The 25,090-nt window shown below is 39.0% G+C and overlaps 1 protein-coding gene across 1 annotated transcript in view; it reads left to right on the top strand.

Annotated features, from left to right (window-relative positions):
• The window catches only part of LOC147001218 (histone deacetylase 5-like), a 148,667-nt gene that overhangs the window by 108,891 nt on the left and 14,686 nt on the right, over nt 1–25,090 (top strand). Inside the window, exons 4-5 of the mRNA XM_085830304.1 lie at nt 1,344–1,428; nt 17,742–17,889. Coding sequence (XP_085686430.1) covers nt 1,344–1,428; nt 17,742–17,889 — 233 coding nt within the window. The remainder of the gene's footprint in view (nt 1–1,343; nt 1,429–17,741; nt 17,890–25,090) is intronic.

Here is a 25,090-nt window from a genome sequence, read left to right as displayed (position 1 = left end):
AAGAAAGAAGAAAGATTTTAACCAAATACAAGCATTTAAGATTTAACAACCTTTCGTTGACATTGACTTAGGTACAGTGGTGTTTCCCCCCTCACTAAACTGTGTTGCACTCAGACCTTTTGATGTTTTAAAGCATTTTCTTTGGCAGCTAAGAAAAACACTCTACAAAGTTATATTTAGTGAATTTACTCATGTATAAATATCCCTGAGCTACTCTGTTATCCCGTGGCATCTGGAAGAAAGGTGCTATTGTTTTCAATCCTGTGATTGAAGTATAGAATAATCAACTCAGAGAGACCCTGGGGGTGAGATTCACTCACATATGCAGTGGAAGTTTATAATCACTTAGGGTTTTTATTTCTTCCTCCAGATGAAGAAACTTGGATGAGTTTATTCTTTGGTATGTCTAGTGACAGCAGTTCCTGGACATGCCACAGTGCTTATTAGCCATGCCCACATCTTATTTGAGGATATTAACTTGAATTTTCTAAGAAAACAGCTTTTTAGGGTCTGATGTCTTGGTGCTATTGTTTGCTTGCTTTCTGTGTCCCCAAAATTAGATGGTTATTTTCTTTGCAACTGTTCCACCTCACAGTACACTCAGCCATGTGTCTAGGATCTGTGATATCAGACAGAGAGGCTTCATAAATTCTCAGAAGCTCTCCTGCGTTTCTGGCAATGTTTGCAAAATTCCTCCATAAAAAAAAGCGGTGTAATTCCAGAAGATCATGATAGATTTGCACAGAAGGAATTTGTCCCATGCATGAGGCTGACATGAGTGTGTTTTTTGAATAAAGTCGAAGATACACGGAGCTGTGCTGTTCTTTCCTCTGGCTTCTTTAATATAGTTTTTGCTTCTTCTTTGTTCAAGGAACAAATGTCTCACGGCTTTCAACCAGGAAGTACTTAACGTTTATGACAATTAAATGTAAAAGCACTGCTGAAATACAGATAATAGACTGTCCACTCTATCTGACACAACTTCCCTGAGAGTTTGTTCATGGCCTTAGCTGCTGATACCATCATGATGGAATTTGGTTTGTGAGGAGCCTAGAAAATTATACAAATAACTTAGAGTTTAAATGACTGACACACAGATGTGCACCTGCTTCAGGGCTTCTATACATTAATCTTGAGACCAATAGAAAAACTCCTTGGAATTTAATTATATGGATACAAGACATAAAATATAACCAACTACACCTGGGGACCTGATGTCAGCAAAATGCTAATCAGTTCTTGGAGCAGGCTGCAGAGGATGAGGTTGTTCACTTGCTTTGTTTCTGTGCTACTTACTATGAAGTTCTCACGTTCTGCCATGGTCTCTCCTCCTGTTCTTGCAGCCTGGTCCTCTTGAGGAAGATGTTCTCCACCAGTCTGTGAATACGAATGCAGCTGCTTCTTTACAGAAGACCATTGACATCCAAAGTATGTCTTCCATTTGTTCTTCACCTTTAACTAGGTCAAATTCATTGAAGTTATATTGGGAATAAAAGTACAAACATAATTATTTTAATTTGTACAAATATTTTATTGAAATATTTGCTATGCTTTGTGATAGTCTTATCTGATATCCTAACTCAGAACCTACTCTTAGAATCTTGTACTTCTTAAGTTTTCTATGTACTTAAAATTATCTCAACCACTGAGCAGTGATCTAAAACAATGAAATAAATTCAGAAAATGTGACTGTGTAGTACAGTTTTAACTAAGAGTAAGTTATCTCCTAAATGTGGCTTTGCCAACTATGTCTTGGCTTTAAGTTTGGCAAGGAAGGAAAATGAATGAGACATTGTCATCATGACAAAGTCCCACTTTGGCAAACATGGTAAGGCAAACATTTTTATTAGACAGTTACCTTCACAGATGTCAACATCCCCCACTATAGATTGACCTGAAGTTTATCAAAAAGAGAAATGCATAATGGTAAAAGTGGGTTCTAAGGATGATCACAAAATAAATTTAGCTTTGCTGATTTCCCATAGAAGCATAATTTCCACACCACTGAGAAACCTTTGCCATGTCTAAGAGTCCCTGTCTTCTCTTGTACTGTGACAACCAGGAGATGAGAGTGTGAGGGTGTGATTTTTGAAAAGAATGGTTATATTCTATTGATGACAATAATGTCATACACAAACTCAAATAAACCTCTACTTACATCTCACACTATAGGCATCTACTAGATGCTTATTAACTACATATAACTATGGAATAGATGATAATTTCTTTTTTGGTTTTTCAAGACCAAACACTTTCAGGAACAGAAAAATAAATATTTAAATATTAGAGAGCAAAGTTACTGGGATGAAACTAAGGTAAAGGAACCGACTGCCTCCAAACACAAGCTTGGGAATGCTCATCTGCTCTAATAGACAATCTGCTCAGGACTGTGACTTTCATATTGAGAGTCAATCAGAAGACCCCAGGAAGTGCCATTTCAGATCCCTCAGAAGGACTCTTTAGATGATCTATGACAACCCTCTCAGGTTTATCCAGATCTGATCCAATGTCTCTGTACACGCTATTGGCACTAGAAAGAGAACTCAGTGTTCATGTGTGCTGTTTTCTTTTTCTTCTGCCATTTTACACACAGAGTGTTCACAGGAACCACTTCTTGTGTGTCTTCAGCACTTAAGAATGGCTTTGTTATGTGCTGAGCAGTTGTCAAGGCACAAAGGTTAGGAAAAGCAGGAGGGAAAGAGAGGGTGGAGAGCGGGGAGAGTAAGACAAAGAAGAGAGGGTAGAGGAGGTTCTGGCCACATGGATTTTATAGTCCAGTTGGTGAGTGAAAGAGAATCCAATGTCTAACTGCAACTTCATGTTCTCTAGAGACACCGAGGCAATGACAAAGAAACAGCTTCCTTCTTCAGCAAAGAGGAGGCTTGAGGTGAATGGAAGCTTAGAACTTGAGAGTAGGTAGATCTGAGTAGGTGATACTGGAGTCACATTCTTCAATGTTATAATGAACCAATGTTTTCATCAACTCCTAGCAAGAGCCCCATGCTCTGTGCAAAAGCCAGGCTCTCTCCCTTCCCTCTCAGTCCCTCAGGGACTACTTAAATAAAGCTTATATTTCATAGTCTGGCCATGGATGATTGGGCTTCAGGGCCCTTTGGTCTGTGGACATGCAGATCCCTTGCTTAGGACGGTCCATGCTGTTGCTGCCTTAAAATTCATAGGAAGTTTTGAATAAGTAGCCCTCCTTTTGTCCAGAGCCTGGCAAGCAATATAACCAATCCTGTGTTGGTCTGATAAAAACAAAAACAAAAAAAAACCTTTTAAGAAAGAGTAGTAGAAGTATCACCCAAACTCGGATTTAAACTGTGGTTTGCAGGAGGATGAATGGTAGTAGGACAAGGTAGAGAAATGACAGACAGACAGACAGTCAGACAGACATAACTCTGGAAGTGAATTCTGATCATGGGGACAAGTGAAAATTAGTACAGGCTCAGTCCTTCAGCACTGTGCTCTGACACTGGACTGTATTTCTATTGGTTCCAAGTTTATGTATATGTCTTTTAGGCTGCTCTTTCAAACTGAAATAAAGAAAAGAAATGAGGAAAATCCATGGAACAGCTATGCAAAGTGGCTCTTTTAAAGTGTGAAACTTCATATTGACTAGGAAAGGTAAAATGACAGGCTTCGAGTTCAATGCACAATACTCAATTTTCTTATATAACATGACTGTATTCTTCCTCTAGTTCTCCGTGATCCATATCCCACTCTTTCATGCCAACTGCTCTGGAGTACTATGTACCTTTGACCAGAATCTTTATTTCTGGTTCTGCATGGAAAAGAATGAAGCATGGCTATATAACTTTTGGACAAGGGAGAGAGAGAGAGAGAGAGAGAGAGAGAGAGAGAGAGAGAGAGAGAGAGAGAAACACGAGACTCCCTCATCATTAGAACTATGTTAAGAATTTGGAGATGCTCACAGCAGAAAAGTGATTCAAGCATGGGGTCCTTCTGAGACCACGAACCTCATTCCTAGGAAATGGGCCACAAAAGTAGCCTTCCTTTTAACATGTGCACCCTTCTTCACAAGTGTCTTTGAGTACCACAAGGGTCCTCCTTTCAGCTAAAGCAAGTGTATGAGTTTTATCCCACCTCCTAGCCCAGGTTCTGAAGGATTCCGTGCTGCACTTTGGAGCTATGTAAATGTTGAGAAGTGGGTTTTAGCATGTGGGAAACATTCAGGCACGTTCCTAGAGAGTCCTTTCCCAAGACACACAACAAGGTGCTGACAAGCCTTCTGTGGATTTCTTTTTGAGAACAGAGCCCCCAGCTGAGAGTATGCAGGTGCTGGATGCTTTGATTAGCATTGGCCCACTGCCTGGCCACATGCTTCTTTTGTGTATTTTGCGGCAGGATCATCCCTGTGGTCCTATCTTTGCTTAGTTTGTTCATTCGGCTGAAGACGAAAATGATATAAACATGCAGAAGGGCATCCATTTATCTTGACAGGTGGAACACACCCACCCCCTATAGATTATATAGGCTACTTATATCTCATGATAATTAATGGTATATAAGAACCAAGTGGGGCTGAAGAGATGGCTCAGCCGTTAAAGGCTAGGCTCACAACCAAAAATATAAGAACCAACTATTTTTGAAAAGAGATGGGGGTATATGGCTGGCAATGTAGTTTAAAAAGTTTTCTTTGTCCTCTAAAAGTTGAAAGTAAAATTACCATATATATGATCCAGTCATTTGTCTTCTGAATATTATCAAAAATAATTTTAAAGGGATATAAAAATATTAGCATTTAAGTATTCATCACAACACTATTCAGAATAGCCAAAAGATAGGATCAAAACCTGCATGTCTAACAATGAAAAAACAGATAAAAAATGTGAGACGTAGAGACAAAAGAATAACATTCAGACTTAAAGAGGAAGCCCCCATAATATGTGCTTATTTGGCTTTATATCTATTCACAGCACAAATCGTGTCACTGATATTTGCAATGATTGACTTGCACAAGTGCTTTGCAAATATGTAAAAAAAAAAAAACTTAGTTATTTTACCAGTAATTTCTTGTTCCATTCTTCTTGATTTAGACCACATCAGGTTTCTTAGGTAGCTTAATATAACTATGCCCGCCAACCATACAAGGAAATGAAGAAGAGCAAGCAAGGCACATCCAAAAAACCCTTTCTTCCTACTTCACAACCCACAAGGATGAGTCAGCCCTGCTCTGAAGACACAAGCTACTTATATGTATAAATCTTTCCACTGACAGTCTTGGAAGACACAGTTTTCAGACCTGAGTCTGGCCGTTGATTGCACAGCAAAAATAACAAACAGGCATTGCCTGGGAAGAGTCAGGTCAGAGCAGAAGAGTGCAGTGTGTGTGTGTGTGTGTATGTGTGTGTGTGTGTGTGTGTCTTTCCCACAATCCATGCTTATAGCATTAATGTGACCCTGAAATCTCCCTTGCTTCTCCACAGCACATTAGATCACAGGGTCTTCCAATTCTATTCTTTATATAGTGATGCTGCCCCATGACAACAGCTTCACTGAAACTAGGCTGGGAAAACCATGAGCTGAATTTTCCATAAAATTAAATTTATTCAGCTTGAAAGAGTATAATTTTAAGTTCTAAAAACATGTAACAAGTGATACTGATTTTTATGTGTGAAACCCCAAAATATGAGAAGTTGAGGTATAGAGACACGATCTCCTCTCATTTAATTTTTTTGTAAGACTACCCTCTGTAAGTGACAACCAACTTTGTGGACCTCCTATGTGATAATCATAGTGTCTTTTGATTTTAGGATCAAGAAAATATATGTGTGCATAAGGATTTGGGGATTCTTTTACAAAATTGCTGCCACCATCTAGTGGTTTGGAGCTGACAAGTTGAAAAACACAAAGTGGTGAATTTTAAAATGATATGAATCCCTCTATAATCCTCTCTTCTGTTCACCAATCATGTGACCATTGAGAAAACCACTTCCTCGGGTTTCAAGAGGGATATCGGAGCTTTCTAATTGGAGCTACTAGCAGGGAGGGGTTAGGAGAATAAGAAGTAAAATTATACAAGAAATGTGGAAATTTCTCCTTGAATCCTCACTTTTATCTTTTCTCCACTATAAGCATTCTCTTGTGTTGGATAATTTGAGTTTTAGTAGGATTTCTTATTTTGCTAAAAGTCAAAATAAGGAAGGAACAGTCTTTGTAATTTTGCCATATGTTCTTATCAAATACATCACATAGATAAAAGATCAACTTTCATGTCTCCTACTGTAAATCTTGCTGCTTTGGTCTGAATAAGAACAGCCCTATAGACCCAGTGTTAGGATGCTTGGTGTTCTGTCAATGGAAATGTTTAGGAAGAATTTGGTGATGCGGACTTGTTGGAAGAGGTGTGTCACTGGGGGCAAGCTATGAAGTTTTGAAAGTCCATGCTATTCCAGTTAGCTCTTTCTCTTAGCCTGGTTCTTAGGGATGAGCTGTGAGCTCCTAGCTAGTGCTTCAGTGTCCTGCAGGTCTGATGCTGCCATGCTCTTTGCTGTGATGGTCACTGATACATCCCTTACAACCATAAGTTCCAAGTAAACTCTGCCTTTAATAAGTTGCCTCTGTCGTAGTGTCAGATCACAGCAAGAAAAAGTAACTAAGACATTGCTATTATTATCTAGCTTTGAGAAACACACTGTGGAGTGTTATTTAGGAACAATAAAAAGTACGGATATCGCTCTCCAAGTATACCCAACTTTTAAGCCAGTTTGTAAAGGGAGATGATTTTCTTTGAGGCAGGAGAATGGTAAAAATAAGTATGTGCTTGAGCAGTGTGGCAAGAAAGATTCACACACACTCTTCTGTATTTTAGGGATATAAGAAAGAAACAGACTTTGTTCAATGAGGCAAGTTTGCCTGATGCCTCCTCCTCATCATAAGTGCTTCTGCTTTCTGTTAGGCACATGTGTCATTGAGTGAACTTCTCCCACCTCTTCTTGCTCTTCTAAAGTTTTTTTCCTGTTCCTTTATTTTGTTTTGTTTTGTTTTGTTTTGTTTTTTTCTTATTCTGGCTCATACTCTAGTTCTGAAAACTATCCTTAGAAGAAAACATTGATACTGATAAATCGACAGTGACAAAAGAAGGCTAATTTAGGTGATTTTATTTACATTGTTTCCAATAAGAGACACTTAATTGACAAAATAAGAAACACCAATGCCCGTGCGTGAGAATAGTCAGAATATGAGCCATTCAGGTCTCTTAGTTCAAAAGATATCTGGAGAGTAAGAAATGAAGATGGCGTTTTAAAGTAAGCACAGGCTTGCTGTAAAGGTAACAACCACTGACCTCACTCCTCTGCAATGCCATCTCAGCTGCCCTTTCCCATCTCTGAGATACTCTACTTCATCCTTCCCCAGGGAAGACACATTTCCATCAGACATCCAGGAGATAATTCAGATTGTTTCTCATCTAGTAGGAATTTGCATATATCACTTAATGTTAGAGAAATTACCTAATAATTTACCTCAAGGGCTCATGAACACAGCCATTTTCCCACATTTCCAATGACCTTAGTAAATCATCATGTAGTTGATTCGCAATTTGACTTTATACCACATTCCTGCTCTCGCTCAAAATTTCCACTGAGCTATTGTCCCATCCTATTTCCTTTGATTTTCTTCCTCTTTTTTTTTCTGATCTTTCTTTTTCCTCTCTCCTCCATTTTCATTCTTCTGAGATCCAGGGGAGAAGACTGAAAGGGTACAGTGTTGGAAAGGGACTTTTTACCTTCAGGGATGTAAAATTTGATTTCAAGCCAGAATGACACATCATCCAGCCTCCATTTATAAGACTGTAGATGCTAGACAGATGGCTGGGGTGTTCAGAGCACTTGCTGCTCTTCCCAAGGACCAGGGTTTAGTTTTCAGAACCCATGACAGGCAGCTCAAAACCACATACCCACCTACAGACATATACACCCAAACTTGTACATAATTTAAATTAATAAAGGTAAATCTTAAAATATTACTGTGCCTATACTAAGATCGGGGCTTATTGATTGGTTCTATTCTAAAATAGAGTTAGCATAAGGTCATTAGTTGGCATGGAGACAACAAATGATTTTTAGATTTTTCTGATTCTAAAAGCAAAAGATGTCAATATTTACCTCACGAAATTAAAAGTAGTTTAGGAAGTGGGGCTTGAAAGGGAACAAAGGAAAGTTGGCTTAAAAAAGACACAAGTTTTGCCGAGTCTTGAGTGTTGGGAAATGTTAGCTTTGTTCCAAGCATCTATTTTCTACAGTGACATTATAGAGGGCCAGTGAATGAAATTGCTTATACAAGGCAAATATTATAAGCTATTAGCCAATGTTCAAATACCAGTTATTAAGTGTTCATTATCTGCCAGATGCTTTCCTCAGACTCTCACTAACACCATCTAACAATTAACTTTCCCCAGCAACTCAGTAAGGTGAGACTCATCTCACTGCCACTTTAAGGACATTGAGGGCCATTCGTTACTTAGTTCCCTTGGGTCACACAAATAATGAGTAGGTAGAAGCCAGATCATGAACCCAGCAGATCTGTCCCACACTCTTCCTGCCAAGCCTGTGTTCTGTTGGCTCACAGGTAAACTCACTCCTCCTGCTTCAGTTTCTGTGTGCACGTCCCCCACTTCCCCATCTGTTTTAAAGGTGACATACTTAGGTGTGTGTGGTGGTGGGGGCGGGATCACTTTGACTTAGAAACTGGAATTTTAGTTGTCCAGACTAATTGAGGTTGAGCCACACTCAGGTCTGGAAGCCCAGTCCCAAATTCCAAGGAGCCAGAGAGCTCTGGGTCTACTCTGGAGCCCCCTGGTAAACTTGTAAAACAAATCTAATCAGAAAAAAATGCAAGACTTGGCAGAATTTCAAGTCCCTGCCCTGTTGAGTTTAAAGCCCTGACTATTGTCAGGTGTGAGCTGTGATTTGTCATAGAGCCTTTGGCTTTAGACAGAGGCCTTGATGTTAGAGCTAGGGCCAGGCAGACCTTCATTGAGGAAAAACAGTGTTAGGCATCCTTCCACTGGTAACCCCACCCACCTTCATTTGTATCACAGCCAGGTCAAATGTGTTCACATGACTCTTTCAAAGTTGATCCTGACTTTCTAATTCACCATTCTCTTGAAACACTGAAAGTCTGAGTGTTGTGTGGAGGAGCCCCATCACTAAAATTCACCCAAATTATAAAAAACAAAAACAAAAACAAAACAACAAAAACAAAACAAAACAAAAAAAACTTCTGTCCACTTAGAGATATAACTTGGTTTGGTAATTTATTGGTTTCTAATTGCATCTGCAGTTACAAAAACTTTCATTCACTTTTTTTTTCTTTTCAAGTCAAAACTAATTAAACCAAAAGAATAAATAAAATCATGTGTGTTTCTGAGCTGAACCGTCTTTAACATCAGGAGTGTTCTGGGAAAGAAAGCATTCTAAGCTATTTCTAAGCAGGTGAGTTTCTCATTCCTTTAGGACCCCATTAGCTGAGGCAAAACACTGGAAGGTCAGGCTTGAGGGAAGAGCACTTGCTGTGAGTTTGCATATATTTTGTCTGGTCCCCACATACCTCTGCAATGCAATCCATCCATAGCCACTAGAGACCTCACAAGGCCAGGCATGTTGCTGAAGGTCTTTTCCTAGGAAACAGGAAACCTAAGATTTTATGCTCTGTGATCTTAAAGTTTGTTTTCATCCTATCTAACCATCTCTGTGACTGACCTATCTGTCTCTACCCTGTTTTTTAAGTAAAATCAGAACCCGCAAAACTTCCTGTCTCAGGTGTAAGAGAAAGAATCTTTAACAGGTCCTACGTAAAAATTAAAGCGAGTTACTATATGGTAAAACAATAAATTTTAATATATTACTGAACTTTCTATGACATGGGTAAACAGAATAGAGAAAGGAAAACAGACTAAATTGAGATATACCAGGGAGCAGTGGACAGTGACACTGAGACAAAGAGTAAGGTATGTGAGCACATGATGGAACCCAACATATGTGCAAGCTCCTGGGTCCTTTGCAAGAGTTGGGATAGGCATTTAGTGCACCTTAAACAAGGTTTTATGTGTTCAAGTCTTTATTTCTACAAGAAACCAGTGACAGTGACCTTCTTTTCTGGAAGAAAGTATTCCTCACTTAAACCTTCAGTGCACAGGAGCATTGGGTTCAACAAAGTATGAACTTTAACTAAGTAAACAACCCACTTAGATTCATAAAATCTAAAGCATAGGGACACATACCAGTAGGGAGAGCAGGCAAAGGTAAGGAATGGAGTGATCCAGCATTATTTATAATGTTAAATATGAAGGATATAATAATAAAAGCAAAGGATGGTGAGTGGCTTCATAAAGCCTTACTGAAATAATAATCTGGCTTTTCTGCCCACCCCACATTTTTAAAAAGAAAGCAGAAATAGAGAATGAGAAAGGAATTAAGAGGGGGCAGAACAACACATGACCATCTATTATTGTCTTAGCCAATGGGAGGGAAGACTGAAAACTGAATCACAAACCAGCATTGGCAACCATGTCACTGCTAAAGATGGATACATGGCTGTGTTAGGCCACGTACATGCCCTGCTTGAACTGCACGTCTAGGACTCTGGGCTACTTCCTAGTTTTTAAGTCCTTGTTCCTCCTCTTTCATCATCCCGATCTTTCCTTCACTGAGTCCTCTGAATAGCTGTAATGTCATATTCTTTAAAATGAGATGGCATTTTACCTTTCAGTCTACATCGCCACAGCTCTGTCCATCTCTCTGAACAACTTAAGAATATATGAAGTCTGGATTAGTTCTACAAATAACTATTTGCAGCACCCAAACAAACAGGTGTCCAAGAGATGGATTTGTTGTACAGTTCTGTTCATGAAACTCAAGTGAACCAATTCCAATCCCCTGTGTCTCAGGTCAGCCTTATCTTCTGCCGTTCAAACAGCCTTTCCATGTTCACTATCCTTTGGCTGACCTTTACTCCAATTCCTCAAATATCAGCAGCATTCCTTAGAATAAATAGCAGCCATCCATCTGTGTTCTTAGAGACATTGCTTCCATCCACAATCAAACACTATATAATTCCTCCCATCATTAAAAACAAACTCTGGAAAACTCACACTTTTCCAAAGTCACGAATGTTCCACTCCTAGTTATCTGTGTTGTCATAGTCCCACATCCCTGAACAGAACCACCCCAGCATGGAGGTATTCACATCTAGTCATCTGTAGCACTTACATTACCCTATTTGAAAACTAATTTTATTAAACCCATAGATACTTAGTCCCTGGCTTATAAGCCAATATTATCCTCCCAACTCAAATCAGTATAGCTCTGGCTATTTAGAACAGCACTCTTTCAGAAATGTCCCCATGACATATATATATATATATATTTCATTCTCACCTTTTATCTTTCCATATTTACTATGCCTTACCCTGAAAATGAGAAGTTTGGGTCATATAGCAACTTATATAACTCATATGCATATGAAGCAGTTTCACAATTGCTAATCTATACCATCTCAAACATTATACAAATTAGAGGATAGTCTTTGTGTCCTTGGCTCATACCATCTACTCAAACTATTATTTTTAAAATTCTTTAGGCTAACTCTACTCTTCTTTCAGCATGCTTTTTTCCATTTATAATATAACTAGTCACATCATCATCTGTCTTCCATTTGGAGTTTCCCTATTATACCCTAGTTCTTTTTTTTTTCAGAAATTTATAAACAGTAAACTACATTTTTATTAACAAATAAGTTGTATCACTCTAAGTATGCATAATTGTTATTTGTAAATGTGTGGAATCATATATCAATGAGCATAGGTTTCCTTTGATTCTACATGGAGTGAAAAGCCATATTTTATTTAGTTTTGTATTCAATATTCCCAAGCACTGATCTGAGCAGGTATAAGCAAACAGGTAATTGATCACTCAGTAAGGCATAACACAGAAACAGTTTAGTCTCCTGAATTCCAGATCAGTGGTTGGAGTGACAAAGCAGGTGGCCTTGCACACAAATGCAGGGAGGGGAGGGGGTGGGGGATCATAGCATTAACTCAGCAGTTCTCTGAAAATCTTTCCACAATTGTCTGTATACTGTCATCTCATCCATCATGCTAAATTCATGGTAACCATTAACTTATTCTATACTCTACAGTTTCAGCTTTCCCAGAGGGAAAAAAATAATTGAAATAGTATGATATGTGTCCTTTTGCATCTGATTTTATTTTTTATTTCTTTACTGTTGAATCCATTCAAACTCCATGCCTCTTCCTGACTGTATCATTATTTTGTTTATTTTATTGTTGAGTAGCATCAATTGTCCAGATAAAGCACAGTTTACGTATCCATTGTCCTACTGTGAAATATCAGGGTCACGTCTAGTTCGGCAACTCTATATAGAAGGTCTATGACTATTCACCTGCAGATGTTGGTGTAAGTGCAAGTTTTAAGTTCTCTAGAGTAAATACCTGGGAATAGGATTTATCAATCTTATGGAAACTTTATTATAAACTCTTTTAAAAACCACTGCACAATTCCCGGTACTTGTGCCTTTCTGCATTGCCACTAGAACAGAATTTCCAGGTGGTGGCATTCCCATTAATTGGTGTTGTATCTTTGGGCTATCTGCATACAGAAGGGTGCATGGTGAAATTTCACCATGGCTTTATCTTCATTATTCTAATGACTTTAATATATATATATATATATATATATATATATATATATGTATATGTATACACACACACACACAACACACACATATATATTCATTCTTTGGTAAAATAAATAGAAAATGCAACACAAGGTGTTGATACAGATATTAGACTACAGGAAACAAAACAACTCAATAGAAGCAGTGAAGTTAAAGAAATATTAGGAGTAAACCTTCCAGAAGAAAGAGACAGATGTGTTGATTGTAAAGCAGCCTTACCAGGTCTAATATGTCTCTGGTTTGTAATTCCAAAGAAGTAGAATGTGATGAAACATATTTAAAGACATAATAGAAGAAAGTGTTTGCAATAAGAAAACTATGTCAATCCTCAGATCTAAGAACGCAGAATATCTTAGCAAAGTAATGCGAATAAACTGACACTGAGTATCAAGTGAATGATCATATTTCATTTAAACAAATGAATGCATAGAAAGTAAACCTTCTAAAGCAAATGCATCCAGCAGTGAAGAAAAAAAAAAACCTTCAGAGTTATAACATTTAATGCTATGGAGTGTTGCAAGCAATGTTGCGAAGCAGCCTATAATATCCACAATCCATCAAAACACAAAGTATATTCTTCCTAACAGTGTTGGTAGATAGCAACTATATGAGGGAGAGAGCCTTACAGAAATGCTCTCCATAAATGGAGCAGCAATGTAAATATTTACTAGGAAGTATAAGTCTGAGTCAGTTATTTTTCTGTCGCTGTGCTAAAGTACTCTGGTAAAAACAGCTTGAAGAAGAACAGTTTTATTTGGGTCCTTGGTTCAAGAGAGATAGAGTCTGTCATAACCACAGCAAAAAGTCTCTAAAATTTTAAAACCACTCCAAATGGCACTACCAGCCAAGGATCCAGTGTGCAAATACACAAACCTATGCACCATTTCTTATGTCAAGCACCACATTTTACTTATGTTATTTGTTAATATTCAGGTTGTCAATAAAGATATCGGTTACTCTGCTTTGATATATATATGACTTACATAAATTTTATTTCTTCAAATGAATTTTAATTGTCCATCTATAATTGAATAGCACTACTTTTTAGGTCTTTCACATAAAAAATTTTTTTTGGCCAATGAATATTAAGACATATAAAATAGGATTTTTATTTTTGTCCTTTTTTAGCTTCAAAAATTTTCCCCATTAATAGGAGTTATACCAATTAATAGGGGTTATACCCATTAATGAGGTTGTACCAATTTGTATGAAACATTAACTGGTCACTCAATTCATATGGCAAATTTTAAGAGTATATTTTGATACCTATGTAATATTTTTGATACTCCTAGAATTCCCCAGTTAGCCATAATAAGCGGGTGTTTAATAAGTATTAAGAGGTGATGGAGAACTTGCAAGTGAAAAGAAGAAGGTACAGAGGATGATGGTTCTGGGCCAATCATAAACCTTAAATGCTGATAGGGTCAAAGTCAGTAACCAGCTTTCTCCCTAGGAGCACATAGTGTGTAAAGGTGAAGGGCTCTCATCCAAATGGCAAGAAAGTAAAATCTAAATCTATGCCCAAGTAGCTCCAAGGTTTCCAGCACAATGTGAAGGGGGAGCTTTGGCAGGTCCAGAAGTTTCAAACTGAAGATGGGCTCTGATAGGAGAAGCTTCAAGGTCAGTGGGTTACTCCCACCACAGTTAATTCCAGTTGACCAATACCCAGAGTAATCTTGCCCTTCCTCCAGGCACACAATCCCTGCAAGACCCTCCTGGCATCCTCTGTGACCCAGAAAAGCTGTCTGCACTTCCTACCTCCCGCTCTGGCCTGGCTGCATTCCTCTGTCTACTTTATTCTTTTATTATAAATTCATTCTTCACTTTCCTCTTGCCAGATTAAACAAAAATTCGGAATGGTGAAGGCTAAATAGTTTTGTTTTTTTTTTTAAGTGCTGAAAAGTGGCAAGATTTACATGGTGGGAAAATGAATAAGGATAAAGGATATGACTGAAAAAAGGATGGTGTTCCTCCAATTTTAATGGAAAACCCCTCTCTTCTGCCAGTTTTATTGCCACAGGAGTGAGCACCCCAGTAGTTGCAGGTCCCTGAGAACTCCAAAACCTTAGCTCATTTCTCTTATGTGCTAATGATGTAATTACTCCCATGCCATTAGATATGATGTTTTCGCACATCTGTTCTGAAGAGAAAAAATGTATACATCATGTGAAAACATAACCCATCATTTACATGGTTGGAGCTAGCTATGTATTTCATTGTCTGAGTTATATATGCCTATGTTCTAACTTTTCTCTTTTATGAATACAGATAGTGGCCTATCATTGTATTACTAATGGTGATATTTCCTTTGTTTTTTGTATACTTTGCCTAGATTGAACATTTTGGGTTATTTCTGAATAAACAACTCAGATATTTAGATAAAAGCCAAACTTCAATCTTAACTTTTCAGAATATTTTATACATGTTAAATGCCATCTTAAAAGGCCTCATCACTTTAAGGCACTACTCATGTATGTAACATTTAAATGACCAGTATTATCAGCAAATCTCCTAAAAAGTTGCTATAATTGTTCATGTTGTCTTTCTTCATCCTCTGCTAGATGTAAATATGTCTGTTTCTTTCATGATCAAGAACCCTCTTCTTGAAAAAACATGTATTCTGTTTGGCAATAAAAGCCAAGCCCTTGGATACTGTAGATATGGCATATTGTCTATACTTAAATGTGTGGGACACTAACTTCATAGATATCATGTACTAAAATAATACTTAATGATGGTATTTCCTGAGACTCAATACAGATCTATCTTTTTGGTGGTAGAATATGTAATTTCTGACTTGGGTGAGATAATAATGACATGGTAATATAGAGAAGTTTAAGACTTAGACTGGAACTGTCAATCAGAGATAACTTTCAAAATTGAAAGATAGATGCTGAAGAATAAGCCCAGACATAGTTGAAGCACCCTCCTTCTTAAGGTCCTGTCAGGACCTCCTCTGTCGTATTCCAAAGCTTCATTTGACTCTAGAAATCCTTTCCATCTCTACTTTGGCAAGATATGAAATTGGCTTTCCTTTTAGTACTTATATCTGTCAATCTGTCTTTCATGGTTTCTCCAGCGCCACCTTTTAAAAAGAAAACTAAGTTCTCTATATCAGATTTATTTAAGACAGTGTGTTAACTAGCCACTTCCTACCAAAGGGTCTCACTCATTAAACTCAATAGTCACCCTATGTCATAGTTGTACCTAGCAGTTAATGATCCTCAATAAGCCACGGAGCTGTCAGGACCTACTCAACATCCTGTGTCCTCTGCCAGGGACACTCAGCATCCTGCCTTCTTCCATTTAGTTAAATTGACTTCTGCTTGGTTTCCAGGTTTTTTTCTTAAGCATCATTTTTGCCCCTTGCAGCTTTCCTTTATGTTGCCATCACCGTATTTATGCTTTTTCTCTTCCTCTTTGTAATCTCCGAGGCTTTTAGCGTACAGAATTGGTATGTGAAGTCAGGGAAATCTGGTGCAGCATTAACTTCCGTGTGTGTGTGTGTGTGTGTGTGTGTGTGTGTGTGTGTGTGTGTGTGTGTGTGATTATGAATCTATTGGCAGATTTGTCATTTGGTAAGTTTTAAAAGCGTAGAGATTCCCTAGACTGTAGTCAGAATTGTGCTGACACTAAGTATAACAGTAGTGGGTACCTACATCTGAAGATCTTGATAGTGTGAGGAGTGGATAAAGAGACTGATTCTTCTTCCATATCTTAGAGCAACAAAGGACAAAATCCCAGTAAGCTTTAGACACATGGTTAGGACGTCCCAAAGCACAGCTGGACCCAGATCTGTGAGCTTACTTTGCAGTTCAGTGTGAGCCTGCCTTCTGCTCTCAAGCAATACTTTCCTGTTTTAAAAGAAGCAAACCCTTGGCATGCCAAGTTCTTTCCTCATTGGTCAGCCCACAGAAAGATTTTTAAACTGTGCAGTCTTGTTAGAGTCTGGGAAGAGTCTCTGAGACCACTCAACACTTAACAATAATAAAAAAAAACATAAATCAGCAAAATCAAATGAATCTTGGTAGCTGTTAACCTTTGCCCTGCTCTAGGAAACTTATCCAATTGGCCTGTCTACCAGAAAAGACCCACTCTCCTCCCACTCTCCTCAGTGCCAAAAACAGGAAGGAAGGAAGGAAGGAAGGAAGGAAGGAAGGAAGGAAGGAAGGAAGGAAGGAAAGAAGGGGGGAGGGAGGGAGGGAGGGAGGGAGGGAGGGAGGGAGGGAGGGAAGGAGGAAAGAAGGAAGGAAAGAAGGAAGGAAGGAAGGAAGGAAGGAAGGAAGGAAGGAAGGAAGGAAGGAAGGGAGGGAGGGAGGGAGGGAGGGAGGGAGGGAGGGAGGGAGGGAGGGAGGAAGGAGAGAGAGAGAGAGAGAGAGAGAGAGAGAGAGAGAGAGAGAGAGAGAGAGAGAGAATTCCAACATCAGCGAGAACATATAATAAAGTTTTAGATGAATTATTGTTCTAGTACACGCCCTGAGGTTGAGAAGGAAAGAACATCCAGGACTAACAGACTTGATTGTTCTGGCAAAGGTGCCGTTCAATTCAGCTAGCATCTCTGGGTTTTTCTTTTTCTATGGTATTCCCATTTCATTTAAAAAAAAAAAAAAGTTAATTGTTCATTAACCTTTTTTTAAAGGTTTTTAAAGTAGCAATTTTTAACATGACTATTTTGTTCATTTTTCTCCAGGAGAAATCCTACTTCCAGGTCTCTTGAGGGTTTCCCAAAGGGAGTGATGCCTAGAGTCTTATTTAGTTGTAGGGACAGCTGTCATTCTGCTAACAAGTTCATTGGGCCATGGATTCTTCCTTTCTTTCTTGTTTCCCAAGCAAGGCACAGATCTTGGCTTAGGAATGTGAGTACTTCACCACTTGTCCTTCTTAGATCCCCTGAAAAGGACTTAATCACAGCAGTTCAAAAACCAAATTATAGCGCAATAATGAAAGGACTTGAACCTGTAATCATATTGTGATTATTATCTAACTAAAGTTTCTACAAAAATATGTGATTTTTTTTCTAGGCAAGTATTGGAAGTCGATCAAGATGGTGGCTGCTGCAAGGGGCGGTGCTCTGCCTGCTTCTCAGCTGCAAGAGGAGACAGAGACCGTTTCTGCACTAGCCTCCCTGACGGTAGATGTGGAACAGCCATTTGCTCAGGAAGATGGCAGGTATGGATCCAGCATGAGGGAATGAGGTGGTCAGTGATGTCCAGACTCATTGCTGGCATTCTGGAACTTTCTTTCTGCTTCCTCTACCTGTTCTCTCCAAAGCCACAGATGGCAGAGTGTATGATACAGGCTGTGGCGAGTTCAACTGTTTCGTTCTTCCTGGGAAAACAAACCTGGAGGACGTGGTTCCCCAGACATGGTTCCCAGAGAAAGGCGCTGAGATCGAGAGTGAGAAATATCACTCCTTGTTGGATAATTTAGTGCAGACCACTGTGGAAAGAGTTGCCTGGGGACCTAACTCCTCCTCCTTATCTCTGTTTTCCCAGATGTTCCCTTTCTTTCTCTCAACATTTGAAATTTCTGCTATAACAAAGGGAACACAGGAAGGCAGAAGCTGTGTGTGATGTTAGTCAAGGGCCAGCCATTTTATACATATGTGAGTCTCCTTGAGGTCCATAAGGATAGAGATGGAAGATGTTTGTCAAGGAGATGGGGATGCTAATGAAGGAGAACTGAGCCTGGTTTTATTCTGTAAGAGGACAATGTTCTTAATTTCTTTTCCTATGTACATAGATTGGGGGTCATGTACAGCTTACTTGTTTACTTTAATTTTTATTTTTTATTAGGTATTTTCCTCATTTACATTTCTAATACTATCCAAAAAGTTCCCAATACACCCCCCCCACTCCCCTACCCACCCACTCCCACTTTTTGGCCCTGGCGTTCCCCTGTACTGGGGCATATAAAGTTTGCAAGTCCAATGGGCCTCTCTTTCCAGTGATGGCGAATAGGCCATCTTTTGATACATATGCAGCTAGAGTCAAGAGCTCTGGGGTACTGGTTAGTTCATAATGTTGTTCCACCTACAGGTTTGAAGATCCCTTTAGCTCCTTGGGTACTTTCTCTAACTCCTCCATTGGGGATCCTGTGATCCATCCAATAGCTGACTGTGAGCATCCACTTCTGTGTTTGCTAGGCCCCGGCCTTGTCTCACAAGAGACAGCTATATCTGGGTCCTTTCAGCAAAATCTTGCTAGTGTATGCAATGGTGTCAGCGTTTGGAAGCTGATTATGGGATGGATCCCTGGATATGGCAGTCTTTGGATGGTCAATCCTTTCGTCACAGCTCCAAACTTTATCTCTGTAACTCTTTCCATGGGTGTTTTGTTCCCAATTCTAAGAAGGGGCACAGTGTCCACACTTTGGTCTTCGTTCTTCTTGAGTTTCATGTGTTTAACAAATTGTATCTTATATCTTGGGTATCCTAAGTTTTTGGGCTAATATCCACTTATCAGTGAGTACATATTATGTGAGTTCCTTTGTGATTGTGTTACCTCACTCAGGATGATGCCCTCCAGGTCCATCCATTTGCCTAGGAATTTCATAAATTTATTCTTTTTAATAGCTGAGTAGTACTCCATTGTGTAAATGTACCACATTTTTTGTATCCATTCCTCTGTTGAGGGGCATCTGGGTTCTTTCACATTGTCTTTTTAAGAGATATAAAATAGATTTACATCAAACACTTATTGATAATAAATCAGGGTGTTTACTTGTTTACTTACTTATTTACTTTTAAAGAAATCATGGTGAGTTGGTAATATTTTCCTACCCATTCTCTTATCATGGTGACCACACTTCACTCAATACTTCCTTACAATGTAAGTTGCCCAGTGTACTGCACGAGATAAGCCATACTGGTGTTTTCCACAGCTGATTGCAAGGTGACATCCTTTCTCAGGACATGTTTCAGGCAAGACACAGAAGAAACTCTGAGGCTCACACTCACATTTAAGCTGAGAAGGAACTCCAACTCCTTCTACCAGTTAACAGCACTGCTAATTACATGGAGCCTGTCACTCCCCAAATGCACCAGTGTGAACAGTCTGGATTCCTTACCGTCACTGGGTACTCTAAGTATAATGGATTTAACATCTTGTTTGGGCCCAAATAGTTGATAAATTGAATAAGAGATTTCACTTGTATGTCTGTGTTTTCTCTTGCTATAAGCACTTTAAGAGGAGACTCTCAGTGTGGGGAGCATTGATGTGTTGCTGAATTAGAAGGCATTCTCTTGCAGTATCTGGAGAAAGGGAAAACGTATTTTACATTTTTGATATTATGAACTAGCTCCCTGCTGTTTCCAGCTAAGAACTGAACCAAGTTCATAATCCAAAGGTGTTGCAATTATTCCCAAGGCCAAAACCAGTTAGTTGTCTGTCATCTGAGGGCCATAAAACTGAGGAAACTAACATCTGTTAGTGTTGGTTATAAAAGAGCGAAGCTATTCTTTAGAAGCCATTTAATACAGAAAAATGAGGCGAATTCCACCCTGGGTGAAGTGAATTCTAAGTATTTCTGCCCATGAAATTGCAGAGCTTGGAATAATTAACAATAACATGAGATGTTGTGAACCCCAAGCAATATAAAAACCTTGGCACGTTGGCAGGAGTTGCCTCTACAAGCATATTTGCTTCTTCTGTGGTAAATCACATGCTTGGCTCTGATAATCTATAAGAATGAACCAAGCTTTGGTCCACAGTGACTCTAATCTTCCACTGATGGCATGTAGGGAGTACCAGTGTCATGATGAGCAGGAAGGCAGAGGGGAAGCCCAGTTTCATGTTTGTTTATTCTTTTGAGACAGAGTATACCAATTGTGAATTTTCTTTTCCTGTGAGGGGGAAAATGGTTTGACTTATGTTTTTGTATTTCATTCAACAAAGGAGCAGGAAAAAAAATCTCCTAGAACCAGATCGTGTGTTTCAGTTAATTTGTGTATGACCCACATGGAAGAGATGATGGAGAGATGGGGGTGGGGTGGGGGATGGAGTGACTGACCAAGGATTGCTATCAGAATTGTCTTCCTGCTCAGCAGGCAAAGATAAAGGAAATGCCCCTGGGCTTTTGTTGTGAATGCAATATTGTGATCACACAGGAAATTGAAAAATTAGAAAAAAAAATCAAAATTAAATGGATGGAAAAGAGCAAAGGCAAATTCTTTTTATAGGAAATTCTTGCCAGTTATTTTGGACGATATATTGGTGTTTGGAGTGAGATGACTCATTTCAAACTCAGATTCTGGGTAAGGCGGCCCTTTTCTTGGCCAACTCATATCTGACTCATTTACCACTAGTGAATAAGGGATAAAATGCTCCTGGCTAAGAACCATTTTAAGTATTTTCTCTTCATTTTCTTGAATGGGGGTGGGGTGACCCATTTCATCTTTACGACCACACTTATGGGCCTTGAAAAATATAGTATTAGGGGAAACTGGCCAGTGGGAGCTCATGCGAGGAATAGTTCCCAGATACACAGCTGTCATGTGTCCTTTTTAGGTGGCCAAGGACTTAAATGGGAAGGGAATGATGGGCGGGTCAGTAGAGAGTGGAAAACAAGGCTCAGATCCTGTGCATGAGAGGGAGTCAAAGAAAAAATAAAAGGCCCGGCTTGATTGAGGCAGGTTGTGCTGAGTGTTAGCTCTCGTTTGCCAAGAAGACATGCCTGAAAGATCTGTGCTATGCTTTGGTAGCTGTTTGGGTTTTGATGCTTTGACTTTAAGAAAGTTAGAAGCAGCCTTCAACTTTATCCTAGAGGAAAGGTCGGTCTGCCCCTAGTGACTTCAGGATGACCAGCTATTAAGTGTTAGGAGCATGTTGGCACTCCAGAATTCTTGGCCTAGTCATTTTCCTTTTTCAGCTGGAAACAAAAAGTGAAAGCTAGATGTTCACATGAAAGTCTGAGCTGTTGCGAGTCATGTTCAATTATCTGAACTTAGTCTGTTGTGCCAGTGAAAAATCACTTAATTTTCCACATTTGGTTATCTTTCTCATGAAAGAGGTAGTTTCAAGCCTTTGTATCATCTTTTTCTGCCCTGAAAAACTTAAAATTTTATTTCTCCTTCGGTTTGATAGCTTTTCTGGGAGGGATGTTGTGGCTTGACACGTGTGCTCTTTGAGAACTTGCTACATCTTTTCAGGGCTTTGCTGGCTTTAAATGTTTCTGTCAAATAACCAAGTCTTGATCTGTTAGGACTGCCTTTAAAAGTGACTTTTAAGTGGTCTTTCTCTCTCATATCCATACTCTGAGGTAGTTTCTACAGCCCCTGCACAGAGAGAGAGAGAGAGAGAGAGAGAGAGAGAGAGAGAGAGAGAGAGAAATAAGTGGATCTTTCTATTTTCCTCTCATATGTTATATCCTGACTGCCATTTCCCCTCCCTCCATTCCTCCCAGTATCTTGCCCCACCTCCTTTCTCCTCCAAATCTACTCATTTCTCTTAAAAAAAAATCAGGCCTCCCAGGGATATCATCGATATCACTGAATACAGCATAATAGGTTACATTGAAACTAGGCATAAACACTCATTCATACCAAGGCTGGACAAGGACACCCACTAGGAAGAAAAGGGTCACAGGCTAAGGCAAATGAGTCACAGATACCGATAACCCCAACTTCCACTGTTAGGACTCCCGCAAGAACACCAAACTGCACAACCATAAGATATGTGCCAAGAACCTAGATCAGACCCATACAGGGTCCATGTTTGTTGCTTCTTTCTGGCTCTTTATTAAGCCCATATGATTCCTGCTTAGTTGATTCTGTGGGTCTTGTTCTCCTGAAGTCTTTAGCCCCTCTAGCTTTGATAGTACACCCTCCTCCCTCTTCTGGGAGGGCAGCAGGGTTGGTTCCCAGAGCTCTACATAGTGTTTGGCTGTGGGTCTCTGCATCTGTTCCCATCAGTTGCTGCATGATGCCCCTCTGATGACAATTGGGCTAGGCACTGATCTTGAAGTATACTGAATATCATTGGAAATCATTTCATTGACTTTTTTTTGGCAGCCATGTTTCTTTCTATCCTGGCTCTCTGAGCCATCTGAGGCAGTATAAGGAGTAGGATTCTTCTCATGGGGTGGACCTGAAGTTGTACCAGTCATTGGTTGGCTACAAGTTCTGTGCCAACATAACCCCAGGACACCTTGCTGGCAGGACAATTTGTAGGTCTAAGGTTTTGTGGCTGGGTTGGTGTCCCAATCCCACTTCTGGGAGCCTTGCCTGGTTGTAGAAGATAGTCAGCTAATGCTCTGTATCTCACAGCACTATGATGCCTTGCTAGGTCACTTTTGTAGGTTCCGGGGAGTTTCCACTGCACTACACTGCACCAAATCCTGTTGCCTCTTTAAGTACTCTCCCTCCTCCTTCCCCCAAGCCTTCTCCCACTGGATCGCTCTTGTCCCATCCCCATCAACCCCCTATGTGCCCCCCAATATCTATTATTTCCACTTCCCAGGGAGATTCATGTCATGCCAACTTGAAAAGTCCTTGTTACTTAGCCTCTCTAGGTCTGTGGATTGTAGCATGATCATTTACCTTACAGCTAATTTTCTCTTATAAGTGAGTACATGGTAATGTTTGTCTTTCTGGGTCTGGGTCACCTCACTCATAAGGACATTTTCTAGTTTTGTCCATTTGCCTACAGATTTCCTGATGTCATCATTTTAACAGCTGAGTAATACTTCATTATATAAATGTACCACATTTTCTTTATCCATTCTTCAGTTGAAGAACAACTATGGTGATTCCAGTTTCTGGCTGTCATGAATAAAGCTTCAATGAACACAGTTGAGGAAGTGTCCTTGTGGTAGGATGGCCTGTCCTTTGGGTATGTGCTCAAGAGTGGTATAGCTAGGATTTGAAGTAGGTTGATTCCAAATTTTCTGAGAACCACCATATTTATTTCCATAGTATCTATATAAGTTTGCACTCTCACCAGGAATGGAGGAGTGTTTTCCTTGCTCCACATCATATCCAGCATGACCTGTCATTTGTGTTTTTTTTTATCCTACCTGTTATAATATGGAATCTCAAAGAAGTTTTGATTTGTATCTCCCTAGTTGCTAAGGATGTTAAACACTTCTTATTATTTCCAATATCTCTATTGAGAATTTTATGTTTGGATCTCTACTCAATTTTTAATTAGATAATTTGGTTTATTGATGTCTAGTTTTTGAGTTTTTTAAATATATTTTGGATCTGATATAGGATTGATGAAAATCTTTTCCCATTCTTTAGGCTGAAGTTTTGTCCTATTGATGGATTCCTTCAATTTAAGCTTTTCAGTTTTATGAGGTCCATTTATTGATTCTTGTTCTCAGTGTCTGTGCTATTGGTGTTCTGTTTAGGAAGTTGTCTCCTGTGCCAGTATGTTCAAATTAATTTCCTACTTTCCTTTTTATTAGTTTCAGTGTATCTGGTTTTATGTTCAGGTCTCTGATCCACTTGGAATAGAGCTTTGTGTAGGATCATAGATATGGATCAATCTGTATTCTTCTACATGCAGACATCCAGTTAGACCAGAACCATTTTTGAAGATAGTTCAGTTTTTCCACTGTGTATTTCTGACTTCTTTATCAAAAATCATGTATCCCTAGATGTCTGAATTTATATCTGAATCCTCACTATGATTCCATTGAGCAACCTGGCTGGTTTCTGTTGTTGCTTTTGCCAATACTATGTGGTTTTTATTACCATAGCTCTATACTGCAGCTTGAAATCAGGATTGATGATAGCTCTAGATGTTCTCTTATTGCATGAGACTGTTGTAACTGTCCTGGATTTGTTTGTTTGTTTGTTTGTTTTTACATAAGAAGTTGAGACTTATTCTATAAAGATCTGTAAAGAATTGTGTTAGAATTTTGGTGGGAATTGCATTGAATCTGTAGATTGCTTTTCATAATATGGCCATTTTTGCCATGGTAATTGTACTGATCTTTAAATGTGGGAACACTTTCCATCTTCTGATATGTTTTTCATTGTTTTCCTTAAAAGAATTGAAGTTTTATTGTCATACAAGCCTTTCACTTATTGTGTTACAGTTACCCAAAGATATTTTACATTATTTGTGGCTATTGTGAAGGGTGTTGTTTCCCTGATTTCTTTCTCATTCAATCTGCCATTTGTATATATGAGGGCTATTGATTATTTTTTTCTTTCTTTTTAGTTAATTTTGTATCCAGTCACTTCATTGAAGATGTTTATCAACTGTAGGAATTTGCTTGTAGTATTTTTGGGGTGACCTATGTGTACTATCGTATCCTCTGTGAATATAAAAACCACATAGTATTGGCAAAAGCAATACTTTGACTTCTTACATTTCAATTTGTATCCCTTGATCTCCTTTAGTTGTCTTACTGCTCTAGCTAA

This window comes from Mus caroli, unplaced genomic scaffold (assembly GCF_978045245.1).
Source record: "Mus caroli unplaced genomic scaffold, Mus_caroli_1 scaffold_14, whole genome shotgun sequence".
Lineage (NCBI taxonomy): Eukaryota > Metazoa > Chordata > Mammalia > Rodentia > Muridae > Mus > Mus caroli.
The sequence above is the reverse complement of the archived record's forward strand: the minus strand, read 5'-3'. Positions and strand labels throughout refer to the sequence as shown.